A 13,219-nucleotide genomic window follows, 5' to 3' on the forward strand; every position below is an offset into this window, starting at 1 on the left:
GGATAGGTCTAAACAGGATTTTCCTCTCAATAGATCAACTCGTTGTTTAAAACCTGATGTCTGTATTTACTCTGTGTGACTACTGTGTAGAAAAAAAATCCAGCAAACTTGAAATGACTTCCTCCTCCTCGGTGTGACCTCCTGAGAGTGAACAGCATCTTACGTTTGATTGTGACTTTTTTTAGCAGGTTTTAATGGTAATTGTGTGTTTGTGTGACCTGTGTGTGTGTATTGATTGGAACATTTCCACCCTGTGGTCATGTTCTGGAAAGAGCAATTGAGCACATATATCAACACACACCTAGACACAGACAAAAACAGCGACACACACACAGACACACTGCCTGGGGCTTTATAAACAGCCGGGCTGGGAGGTTGTGACACGCACATCAGTCTCCCCACTCCCCCGTCTTCTCTGTGGAACAACAGCTTCTTCCACTTTTTCTTGCGTTTGTTTCTGTCATTCGTCACCCAGCCGCCTGCTGTTTGTGGTTCTTCAGGAAGGTTTCTTCTCACTGATACCTCCGTCTCTCTGCAGCTCTGTGGTGTATAGAGCAGTTCGAGTTGGCTTCCTGCCTGTTGAGATGCAGCAATAGGAACCACAGCGAAAGGGGGGTTCATGCTGATGAAATTGATCTGCTCAGGTAAGACCCCAGTCCTCTACTTGTCTCCCCTCTCACACAGGTTTTTAGTGCCTGCAGTGTTTTTTTTTAATCCTGTAACAATAAGTGTTGACAGTAAAGGTGGGTTGTTGTACTGACACCAGTGGATTGGGGGTAGATATCCTCATGACAGTAATTGTTACCTCATTGTTGGGTATAAATTGATTTGTCTCTGAAAGATTGGGCACAAAAGGTGGGTTTTCCCTCGTACCATAACTGACAGAAGAAAACAGCTAACTTTTAAAAAAATGTTATGTAGTTTAGTTATAGTCTGTCAGAGTTAAATACAAACGTATGAGCAGAGACCACATGAGCTGAAATAATCCCACATTTTTTCTTGATTTGCCATGCAAGTCATTTTTAATCCAGTCATTCAGTGGTGTGCTTTTTCTGGATAATCAGATTAGCTGTTGTGGAGATCCTGCCTGTAGTTGTAACTGGACAAGACCTTTAAACTTAAATTTATGGACGCTTATCTTCTCATTTAAAGATAAATCACTACCTTATGCAACAGTTCCTGACCACACCACAGGCAGAACAGATGGATAAGGGAATGATGGACAGATGCTCGTTTCTTTGCCCTTCAACTTAATTTTCTGCACACCCCTCTTTCCTTTTTCCACTCTTGTGAATCACTTGGACTTCTGTGCTATCTGACTTTCTGTCACCTTGACACCTCCTTTATATCTGCTTCTCTTTCTTCCTCTCTTCTCCTCTGATCTATTATTCACACCCCTTTCTGGCTGCTAATCTTCCCCCTCGCCAACACTTGAAATCTCTCCTCTACCTGCAGGGCATTTAGACGTTCGCCAACAGTTTCCTTTTCAGGAAAAGGAACTGAATAAAAGAATAGAGTGAGGGGACAGATAAAAATCTGGGGCTGCTTGGATGTGTTGAGGCGCTTCTTCATGCTCTGCATGGAGCAGTTTGACATTTCACACAGCTGTGGAGGATCCAGAGCACATTTGTGAGGGGCTGAGGTGGCAGATGTGAGGTGAATTTGTGAAGAAAGAGTGACCACCATCTTCCTAATGAATTATTGACTATACATCAATATATTTTCAGGTTTAGTTAGCATAAAAAGTTTTAGATTTAAAGAAAGGCAATCACTTGCTCCCACCTGCTATGTTTTTATGCTCAATATTAAAGGTGATATTTTATTTTTTAAAATGTTTCTGCAGCAATGATATAAGATTGAAGGAGGACCTTTTAAAGTACAAACAAAACCAATATAATCCCAATATTAAAACTTTTTAAATAAGAAATTAACACATCTTCTAATATAGAAAAATGGACTGTTGTGAAGAAACATGGTTCAAAATGGACATTTTGTTTCTCTATTTCTGCCAGAGTTAGTTACAAAAAATGAAAAAGCCTTTACTATTTTGGTGTTGTTTTACATGTTGGTATCATGGCCCTTTTGGAAGTCAACTAAAATGACACAGTAATTCTACATACACACGGGGTCTGAAACCTCAACCTTATTCCTCGTTCATGATTAATTTTTAAACGGTTACTTCCGGGAATTAAAAGGATGCCATCCGTTGGTCAGAGTTCAACAGAGTTTAACTTTCTACACCATTCAATAGCCCCGCATTTGATATGAAGAGTCCGAAAACTGCAGGTAGAAACTTGCGAAGCAAAGCATGAACGTGAGAGTTTTGAACGTGGAAGCCCAAGATGCGCATAATTGCACATTTACAGAGACTTTTCTCGGAAAGTGGTCGCTTGAATATGTGTTTCAGAGGGCGCTGTGAACGCAGCTTCTGGCCTTAATTTTCTGCTTTGACCATGTTCCACATAACTCTTTGCCACATAAATATTAAAGGGTCTATATCATTCAAACCAACTTCTTGGGCCTTTGAGTTTACCATAATGTTCATTTTTTACTATAAACGATCCCAAAGCGATATTTTGATTTGAGTATTCCTCTAAAAACCTGGGCTCTGAGCACCTGCCCCTCCCAATCCATGAAAACAATTGGGTTCTCACATTGTGATGTAGCGAGAACAGCCCCTTCCAGGAAGAGTCTTTGCTGCCCCAGGCTAACACAAACACACTTTCTCCACTGAGAAGGCTGCGATCGTCAAAATACTTTCCTTTTATATCCACAATATGCACATCCATCCAGAAAAAGTTATGTTGTTGTGTTTTTGGAACAGGAACAGAGACACACACAGGACATTACACACAAGACCAGAGACACACACAGGAACAGAGACACACAAATGACCAGAGACACACACAGGACCAAAGACACAAAAAGGACCATAGACACACACGGGGCCAAAGACACAAAAAGGACCAGAGACACACACGGGACCATAGACACACACTGGACCAGAGACACACACGGGACCAGAGACACACACGGGACCAGAGACACACACGGGACCAGAGACACACACAGGACCAAAGACTCTCAAAGAACATCACACACCAAGCATAAATGAATTTATTGCTAAAAATGATGTCAGGAGTGCAGCTCTTAAAAAAAAATGACAAAAGAGCAAAGAAAACCCAATAATTTGATTTATTGTTTTTAATTATTAATATTTCCTGGCTTTGTTTGTTCATATTTGCATAATTTTGACAGAATATATTTTATTATTTTGGATTAACATTCCTGTCTGTTTTTAATCATATTTATGTTTAAAAAGTTAAAGTTAAGTTAGAGTTTTAAAGGTTTAAAAGTTTAGCTTTAAGGCCCGTTCACACCAGGATGAATTTCGCCGGCGATTTTCGCCGACGTTTAACGCCTCGTGACTAAACAAAGGGCACCAATGAGAGTGTGCACACCGACGCGAAAAAACGCCATGCATCAAAGCGTCAAAAAAAAAACGCCTCGGGTTCGTTTTCTTTTTTGACGCCTCGCGTCGAAATCTATTCGACCAATGAGAATGGCGCTTTTGCACATGTGTCTGGAGCTTCTGAAGTTACAGTAAAACACCAATTGGGGGCGCTCAAATACAAAACTGCCTTGCTGAGCACACATACCAGCGAAGAAGATAGACGCCGAGTAGCGTCTACACTGCCGCGAAGAAATAATGACGGACATTCTAAAATATCCCCGAACGATGCACCAGTTGGAGCTACTGGTGCTTGAAATATTCATGTTTTCTTTGTATGATTCTGACAAGCGCGTAAATACTTGCTCTCTTCTTCTGAGTGAAAAGCGACTTTAAGAAGCGTAAAGTTGCGCAGCGCCACCTTATGTACAGGAGTATTTCTGTTTACATTAAGCGCCATCTAATGTCAGGGAATGAAATTGCATGTTCGCTCGGCTCATCGTCAGCGAAAATCGCCTGGGTGTGAACACAAAAAACGTGGCGAAAAACGCTGGCGAATAACGCCTGGCGAATATTCATCCCGGTGTGTACGGGCCTTTAGTGTGTTCAATAAATGTTTATCTTGTTCGGCCCGTGACCTAAAGTGTGTTTTGGATTTAGGCCCCCTCTGCAACTGAGTTTGACCCCCCCTGTAATACGAGTCTAGAAAATTCATGCTTTTTTTTTGAGGAAAATGGCCAAATGAAAATAGGGCAACCAAAAGGATGTCATCAAATTGTGTTTGTGTGTGTGTGTTTATTAAAATAATCTAGTGTTGATTATTTGACTTATTGACCAAAAACTATACAGTTCCAAAATGTAAAGGAAATAAATCCAGATAACATCACAATCCCAAAAATGAAACTTCATGAGGATTTTCACTAACAAGAAGACGGAGGATAAACTTCTACTATATTTTTAGAAACATGTTGAGACACGTAGAGAAGAAGCATCATTTTCTAATCTACTTCTAGGTTTACAACATAATTAGGTGACTGCTGCAGTCTCTTAAGTGGTAATAGGGTGGATGAGTGTTGTGTAATGTTGTGATTGCCGCTGTGCTCATCCTAACAGTTTATGTCTTCAATTTGTTTGCAATCATCTCAGCAGTTGTGTTGCCAGTCAGCTAATTCCCAACTTCCCCACTGATTATGCTCTTTGATTGCTACTTGAGGAAAACTGAAGCTAAGGACTGTTTCTGGCTAAAACAATGCAGTTGGGAAAATAACTGAAATAACCTTGTCCTTTAAAGACAGCTTTCCAAAGAGACAGCTAGCCAGACTTTACCTTTACCTTTAAATGTTAGAGGATAATGTCTGTAGATAAGATGGGAAAAGAAAAAAAAAGAAAAGAAAAACACAGTCTTGGTTGAAGATGCACGTTAAGACTTTGATTCCAGATTATGAGACTGTGTAAGATTATGCCAGCTACAGTCAGTGTGCATAAAGCAGTAAAGCATGGGTGCTGACACTTTTTTGGCATGTGAGCTACTTTTGAGTCGACAATGTCTTGAAGATCCACATGTGTGCGTTTATATATATATATATATATATATATATATATATATGCGGGGAGCCTGGCATTTAAAAGGCGCTGCTGACTCTGTACGAAGCGTGTGCCACGGAAAAAAACAGCTTCCTAAATGAGCTCATATTTATCGGGCGAGAACTGCAGAGGCAATAGCAGGAGGCAGCTTCAGTAAACACTCCATTTGTCTGGAGTGGTCTTCTGCCAGGGATTTGACGTCCCGCGGGGCAGGTAGCGACTTTCTGATGAGAATGAGAATTTCCGCTGAGTGAATTTAAACACGCATGTGCAGTGACGTATGTTTCAGAGGATTTTTTAGAATTACATTTTTTTTTCGTCGATCGCGATCGACGTAATGAGCACCCGTGCAGTAAAGCAACACTTGGGCAAATCTATACCCATAATTTCTGCATTTCTGAGTCTATTTTCAAAAAAAGCAACATTTCTGTGTCCACGTGATTCACATCTAGATGCGCAACGAAAAATTCTCTGTGAGAAAAGAGCACTGCCAAAATACCTATACTTTCGTATTATACTTGTATAGGACTCACCACATTATAAGGCACACCGTCAATGAATGGCTTATTTTCCAATTTATGTCATATATAAGGCGTACCGGACTATAAGGCGCATTAAGAGAGAGACAAAAGAGTCAGAGATGTGTCTGTCGGTCAGTTAGTTTTTATTAAATGCGTTCACAGTAACTACAACTTGTTTGTGACATGCTACACGTCAGCCACGTTAAATAGGTTAGCCATGTTAGCGTATCTACAACACCTGTAACTCCACCATATCCGTAACAATATCTGTAATTCCCAACATACTGATAGGGCTACACATTAGCCACGTTTACGTATTCACAATGACACTCACCCTTGTTTGCAACACATAAAAAAACACACTAATTGCTAAAACAAACGTTACCGTGAACACACACGAACACACAGTTCGACGCCGCTACATGTTAGCCACGTTAGAAGTGTTAGTGTAGTCACACTACCTGTAACTCCCAACATTGTTTGAAACACGTGAAAAAAACAGGTGGAGACGACTACAGGTTTCCCATGTTAGCATATTCACAATAACACTCGACTGTGTTTGTAACAGCACAACCAGAATCAATCCATATGTAAAGTGCTTCAGATTATACAGATTATACAATATATTATATATATTGTTGTTTGTTTTTTGTTGTTGTTTTTTAATGAAGGCTTTCAAGCGCATAAAATATGCCACTTTTTTCAAGCAGTTTAACACTTTTTAAATTTAACAATACATTGTCACCAATTTCAGACTATGATTTATTTTTTACCAAGGTGGATTTAAAGCCTTTTTTCCTAGTTAACAACAAGCTGACGTTTGAGCTGGTGGCTTAACCCCTCCCACAGTCCTCTTAAGAAGACTCATGCATGCAGTTGCAACTGCAGCTGGAAGCAAATTCCCTCTTCTTTTAACTATTTACTGCAGATTCCAATAAAATAAACAAATTGAAACAGTTTAGCATGAAAATGTTGCTATTTTCTGTTAGTGTATCCAATTTAAGTGTAAAATGATAGATTTTGCTTGTTCCATCTGGGGCCAAGTGTTTGTTTGACTTACCTGACAATGTTGGACATGAGATAGCATGGATGAACCCCAAAAGGTGAATAAAATGGTGTTTCTGCTGTACAAAATGCCTACATGTTATTTGAATAACCAAAAGGTTATAATGATTACAATCATTTCGGCATACATCACTTGGCAGCAGTTTTGTGTCTAAAGATTGCCACATTTGTCTGTCTATGCCAATGTCACACATATGACATCTCTGCTGAAAATAAAGGCTAAACATTATCTGCATATCTGAGCGGTGGCACGTGTGCGCATCAGATGAGGCAGGATCTGAAATGGAATCTCCTTCTGTTCCTGCTCGCTGCACACATCATCCATCCATCTATCAGTGCTGCACAAAGCCTCGCCTCCCCAACGCTGACACATCAATCATCACATTCCCATGTTTTATGGAAATCGGGGAGGAAAACTGCATTTAGTGGCATTTTACCCTTTATCCCTTCCTCCTATCTGTCTTTGACTGTCCATGCATCCACCATGCAATCTCATCACACTGTAGTCGCTTATTTAAATCTATTTTAATAGATATGAGCAGTGTGGTGGCAGATTTCATGGGCCAACGGGTCAGCAAATACCAAGGCTGTTCCACCTCACTTACCCTAGATCAGGGCCTGCTGACAATTAAAATCACCACACAGGTGGGCAAGTTTGACCCTGAGAGGGCCGAATGTGGGATGAAAGAGAACATCAAAGACCCAGGCTTTGTCCATCTCTCCATCCATCATCTATTGATCTACCTATCCATCTGAGAGGAATGTGGCCCGCTGAATTAAAGAAAACCAAAAGATTCAATTAAGAGAATGTGGAAGGGTAGTGAAGGATGATTATATGTGCTGCTTTTGGGGGCTGACTGAAAAAGCTTTTCAGTTTTGGTCAGAATCGAACACTTTGTAATGCTTTAAAAAACAATAACTGTAAATAGCAAGGGAATCCAAAACAGTGTTTTGTCTAAATTCATTTATAGGTGAATTAAGGATTTGTTTTAAAGCCAAAAATTGATGTAAAAATAAAAAGAGGAAGGAGAGACGTTCATGTTTTTGCAGCCTCACTATCCATAAAAGTTATTGTGTGAAGGTGTTTGTCCACAAGTCTTGAGCGACATGGCAGGTTAAGCACAGGAGCTCTTTTGAAGTGATTGAACACCACCTCCTTTTTTTTCCTTTTCCTCATGCTACTCCACAGCATTGCTCCAACACCTTAATCCTCCCTACATTCCACTTGTGACAAAAGAGTGAGGAGGGAGGCTAAGGAGAGGTCTGTACAATCAAAGGTAAAGAAACAGAGACAAAATGAGTGGAGGTTGAAGGAAGAAGAGGTCAGGCCTCTCATTCAAAGATAAGACATCTGTCTGAAATGGGTTTTCACGATGTGATGATATGACTACTTTTTTTTTAATATATGTGGCTGTTCCAGTGGGGGTGACTGGATTGGCTGTAATCTTCCTTCAGAGGCTGGATAGAAAATAGATAGAGGCACTTTCTCTGCAGATTATCTCATAGATCTGTCAGAAACTGGAAGACTTTCCACTAATCAGACTGATGCTGTGTGGTTGAGAGCCGCTGAGTTCAAACAGGCTCTGCGGTACGACTTGAAGATAGGCTGCCACACATTTGATATCATCCCAGAAAACATTGCCAAAAAGGTATTTTCTACAAATCCACAGTCTTTGTTAGTTGGTATGACATATGACAAACTCCCTGTGGTCTTTCTTTATGATGCCTGTTATCGGCTTGAAAAGGAAATACAGTCAGGTGGTTTTAACAATCTCAACAAGATAACGTATAATGTCCAAAATATGACAACTTCACTATAAAACATGTAGACAAATTGGCTTGTAACATTTTGACATAGTTGGCTTTTTTGTTGTTTAGAAACTACAAATAATTTCAAAATGTCTAAACGAGTCAGCTACAGTACTTGTATTTTTTTCTGTCTGTTGCAACAACTTGGTCATTCAACTCAACTGGTCTCTGTTAAAAGCTCTTAAAGCATTTTACAAGGTCAAATGTGTTTATTTTTTATTTTATTATGCTAATCGTATCGTGCTAATTTGCTTATTTGGCTGTCAAACATTTGAGATTGTAAACCTTGTGCTATCCTAGGCACTTTAACGTTGGGAGTTGGGTCATCTAGACCCACTAGACAGTGCGCTGAACCTTTTTTTTTCAATGATTTGTGATCTTCACTGGTGTCCATGGATTACATGAAATCTTTCCACCTTTATCCACCTTTGTCATGGTAGGGAGAACACGTCAAAGTAAGGGTAGGGTCATCTAAGATAGCACAAGGGTTAATGTGGTCCTATTTCCTTTTTACTGCATCACAAATGCTCTAAAAGTTCTGAAACAAAAGCCGGACAAATACTTGCACATTCTGAGTTTCAGATTAATGCAAGCGTACATCTACTTTCCTATTTCTTCAATTCCTTTCTGTGATTTCTTGTGAAGCAGCAACATGTAATGAATTGTAGCACAGATGTATTGCAAGTTTATACAAGGAGACAACTTATCTCTGTTTCTTGAGAAAGAACAAATATCTGTAGGTGTGTCACACACGGTAAAGATACATTATTGGGTTGTTACACCAGAGAGCTTGCTTACTTTGATTTTTATGTTTACACTGCCCTCAACAACTCGAGTTTAAGCGACCACTTCCAATGAAAAGTCTATGTAAATGCATGTATGTGTGTGTCGGGCTTCCACGCTCAAAACTCTTGAATTCACGCAGTTTATGTGACCGTTTTTGGACACAAAACCCACAGCCATCAAATGCGTGTTGATTGGTCATACCTGATTGATCAAAGTTTGATCAATCAGAGACTTGGATTTGGTAGAGACGTATGAATGGTGTCCCCTTTAATTTACACAAGTGCCAAAAGTTTGAAAATAGATCACAGAGTAGAAATGAATAATTGCAGTTTGTGCCCGATCGGAATTCTATGACACCAGTTCTTTCATATATCAGCTTAGAGCTGTGATAAAAATAGCATGGAGCAAGATTCACAAGATTTACACCTCTTTGACATTCAAACTAAGGCCAAATCCAAATTCTTCCCCTACCTCTCTGGCTTCTCTCTATCCCTCAAATTGTAAAGGCATTTGGAGGGATAGGGGCGTTTGAAATAGTTTTTTGAAGGGAAGACGCTCGTGGTAGGGGGATACAGAGCCCTCGGCGGTGCGGGTGTTCCGCGTCGGAGGAGAAATGCATTTCTTCACGTGGGTGTGCTCTGAAGCACAGAGGTTTATATGTAAATTTAAGTAATGACTTTCTGTTTTAGCATGACTTTTTAAAGTTTTAAAACTGATATTGTGTATTTCCGAGTGCTGGCATCTACAGGCCATCGTGGATGACCGGCGACTTTTGATGACGTCATTGAGTGGGAGTGACGTCCGAATTAGAAGACAGTATTTTTTTATAACGCTCCGTTTTAAGGACTGAATGTAGGGGTAGGGAGAAGCTGTAGGGGTAGCGGAAGAATTCTGATTTGGCCTAAGCCTTTTCCCGTTGTAGGTGGCAGACATGCGTTAATTAACAGTAGAAAAAGGAGAAGACACTCGTCCTTTCTTAGCCAGTGTACACATTGCAGGGTTAGATAACACTTTCTTTTTGCTCTTCATGATTCTGCTTGAGAGTCCAGAGCTGAAACCACTGGTTGGACCTTTTCTCCTGAGAGGAAAGTTGAGGCACTCTGTTTGAATGTAGTTAAACATCCTTTTTCTTTGTTTTTCTTATTCACAAACCTTTTTCTCTGTTACTTTGACATGATTTTCATGCAATCTAAATTCAAAATTAGTGTTTTCCCAAAGTCAGGAGGTTAAACCACTGTTGTGAAGAGCCACAGTAACATTGGAGCATTGGAGTGTAGAACTCAGTAAAACTCAGTCAAGTTCTTCATTTTCCACTGACTCATCAAAATATCACTGCGTGGTAAAACCTCTGAACATCAAACATCCACCAACACTCTAGAGTGTTTGTTTCCATCTGCTCAGGTGTTTTAAACCCTGACGTTCACTCAAAATAATTTTACAATAAATCCTAAAGTAGAAATTCAAACGTGTGTATTCGTTTTGAACACACCTTTTTTTCTGACTTCAGATTAGAAGAGTTGATTGAACGGCGGCCCTCGACGTGTCGTGAGACATGACTGGGACCCCAAGGAAAAGAAACTAAAGCAGCAGCCATAAATCGTCACAGCCACCTAACAAATGAATGAGTTAGGAAGAGGCAGATGATTAAACAAGAGAAAGGCAGGAATATGGGCCGGTTAGGTGTGATAATCCGTCTCTTTCCAAACTATCCCATGAGGGAGGGATGCACGGGGGGAGATTAAGGGAGAATATAATATATTCTGACCCACATTCATGTTAACAGTCATGTGTTGTGACCCACATTCTATCTCGTTTCAATATAACATTAAATAATAATTTATAATGGGGGAGGTGGAGGCTAAAATCTGGATTTTTAAGAATGAACGTAATATTCATGGTGAGGCTTCGTAAACGAGGATTATGAAGGGGGCTGTCCACGTCTTCTACAAGCTCGCTCGTGGCTGAGCAATCCAATACGGGAAAGGCAGGCCCTGCAGCAGAGGCTGCAGGTGAAAGTCTGTTCTGGATTCGGTGCAGTCGTGTGGCTGGCTATTCTCCTCTGCCGTTTGTCTTTTAGACTAGTCCGCCGATTTTCTTCAAAAGAGGAGACAGCGTCTTTGATGTACTGGCGCCAGGTGTCACGATCTTTTGGCAGAGTGGACCACTGATGATGGTCGATGTTGCAAGCACCAAGGGATTTCTTGAGAGAGTCTTTGTATCTTTTTTTCGGTGCCCCTCTATCTCTCTGGCCTGATGCAAGTTCACCATACAGAGTGATCTTTGGCAGTCGGTGGTCCTCCATCCTGTGTACATGTCAAGCCCACCGCAGTAGCAACTTAAGAAGCATGGCCTCTATGCTTTGGATGTCTTCCCTCTCGAGGACTTCGACATTGGTGACATAGTCGCTCGAATGGATGCCAAGAATGGTGCGTAGACAGCGCTGGTGGAAATGTTCGAGGACTCGCAGGTGGTGCTGGTAGATGTCCCAAGACTCAGAGCCGTAAAGAAGGGTGGTCACCACAAGTGCCCTGTAAACACTGATCTTGGTGGGTCTCTTCAGGTGCTTGTTGTTCCACACCCGACTGTGGAGTCTGCCAAAGGCACTATTTGCCATGGTGAGCCTGTTGTCAAACTCTTTGTCGATCCTGGCATCTGAGGTAATTGTGCACCCCAAGTAGGTAAACTGCTGGATTGCTTTCAGTTCTGTCTCTCCGAGATAGACATGGGGAAGCTGGTACGCTTCCCGAGGTGCTGGCTGGTGGAGGACCTCTGTCTTCTTTAGACTAACTTCAAGTCCGAAGAGCTTGGTAGCATCTGCAAAGCAGGAAGTTAATCGCTGAAGTGCTTTCTGAGTGTGAGCTAGGAGAGCTGCGTCATCGGCAAAGAGGAGGTCACTGATCAATTGCTAACGGATCTTGGTGCCTTCAGTCCTCTCAGGTTGAACAAGCTGCCATCGAGGCGGTAGCGGATGTGTCAAGACACAGCCCTGTTTTACGCCGTTGATGATGGGGAAAGTGTCTGAAAGGTCGCTATTGAGCCTGATCTGCCTGTGCTAGTCTTCATGCAGCTGAACAACCATGTTGAGGAATTTGGGCGGGCAGCCAAGACGTTCCATGATCTGCCACATGCCTTTTCAGCTCACAGTGTCAAACGCCAAAGGTTACATAGAGTGCCTTGTTCTGCTCACGAAACTTTTCTTGAAGTTGTTGGAGAACAAACACCATGTCAGTTGTGCTCCTGTAATGTAATATTAGGCTTCTGGTTAACCTGCACCATTAAGGGCAGCTTTGATACTTTGATTTTTGTTTTTTTATACTCTCGTTAAATGGGGGACTTTTTTCAGTTGTTCTATTGTCTTGAATGAAGCACACGCTCATTGCTTGGTTCCTGCTGCTGCAGCCGTCAGTCATCCAAACAAGACGTCAAGCCTGCAGCGTCCCTAGACCAGCGTGTGCCGTGCATAGTGCACTGACACAGCTGAGGCCTCAGTTCCTGTGCATTCAGATGCTTCGTTTTTACTTACCACTGCATAGTTAATAGAACTACTCGTGTTTTTTCTCTGAAAGGGATATTTCTGGTCACAAACCTGCTTATTTCTGAAAGAGGATGGAGTGCAATAGTGGATCTACCAGCTGCTGAAAATCTCCAGAACCACAACTGGAAGACTTTCCACTAATCAGACTGATGCTGTGTGGTTGAGAGCCGCTGAGTTCAAACAGGCTCTGCGGTACGACTTGAAGATGGGCTGCCACACATTTGATATCATCCCAGAAAACATTGCCAAAAAGGTATTTTCTACAAATCCACAGTCTTTGTTAGTTGGTATGGACATATGACAAACTCCCAGTGGTTTTTCTTTATGATGCCTGTTATCGGCTTGAAAAGGAAATACAGTCAGGTGGTTTTAACAATCTCAACAAGATAACGTATAATGTCCAAAATATGACAATCTCACTATAAAACATGTAGACAAATTGGCTTGTAACATTTTGACATAGTTGAC

At 41.2% G+C, this 13,219-nt stretch overlaps 1 protein-coding gene across 1 annotated transcript in view; it reads left to right on the top strand.

The window, feature by feature from the left end:
- bean1 (brain expressed associated with NEDD4 1) overlaps positions 1-13,219 on the top strand; it is a 55,527-nt gene that overhangs the window by 16,035 nt on the left and 26,273 nt on the right. The window contains exon 2 of the mRNA XM_020709286.2: positions 539-644. Coding sequence (XP_020564945.1) covers positions 620-644 — 25 coding nt within the window. The 5' untranslated portion in view covers positions 539-619. The remainder of the gene's footprint in view (positions 1-538; positions 645-13,219) is intronic.

This window comes from Oryzias latipes, chromosome 15 (genome assembly GCF_002234675.1).
Source record: "Oryzias latipes chromosome 15, ASM223467v1".
NCBI classification, from domain to species: Eukaryota; Metazoa; Chordata; class Actinopteri; order Beloniformes; family Adrianichthyidae; genus Oryzias; species Oryzias latipes.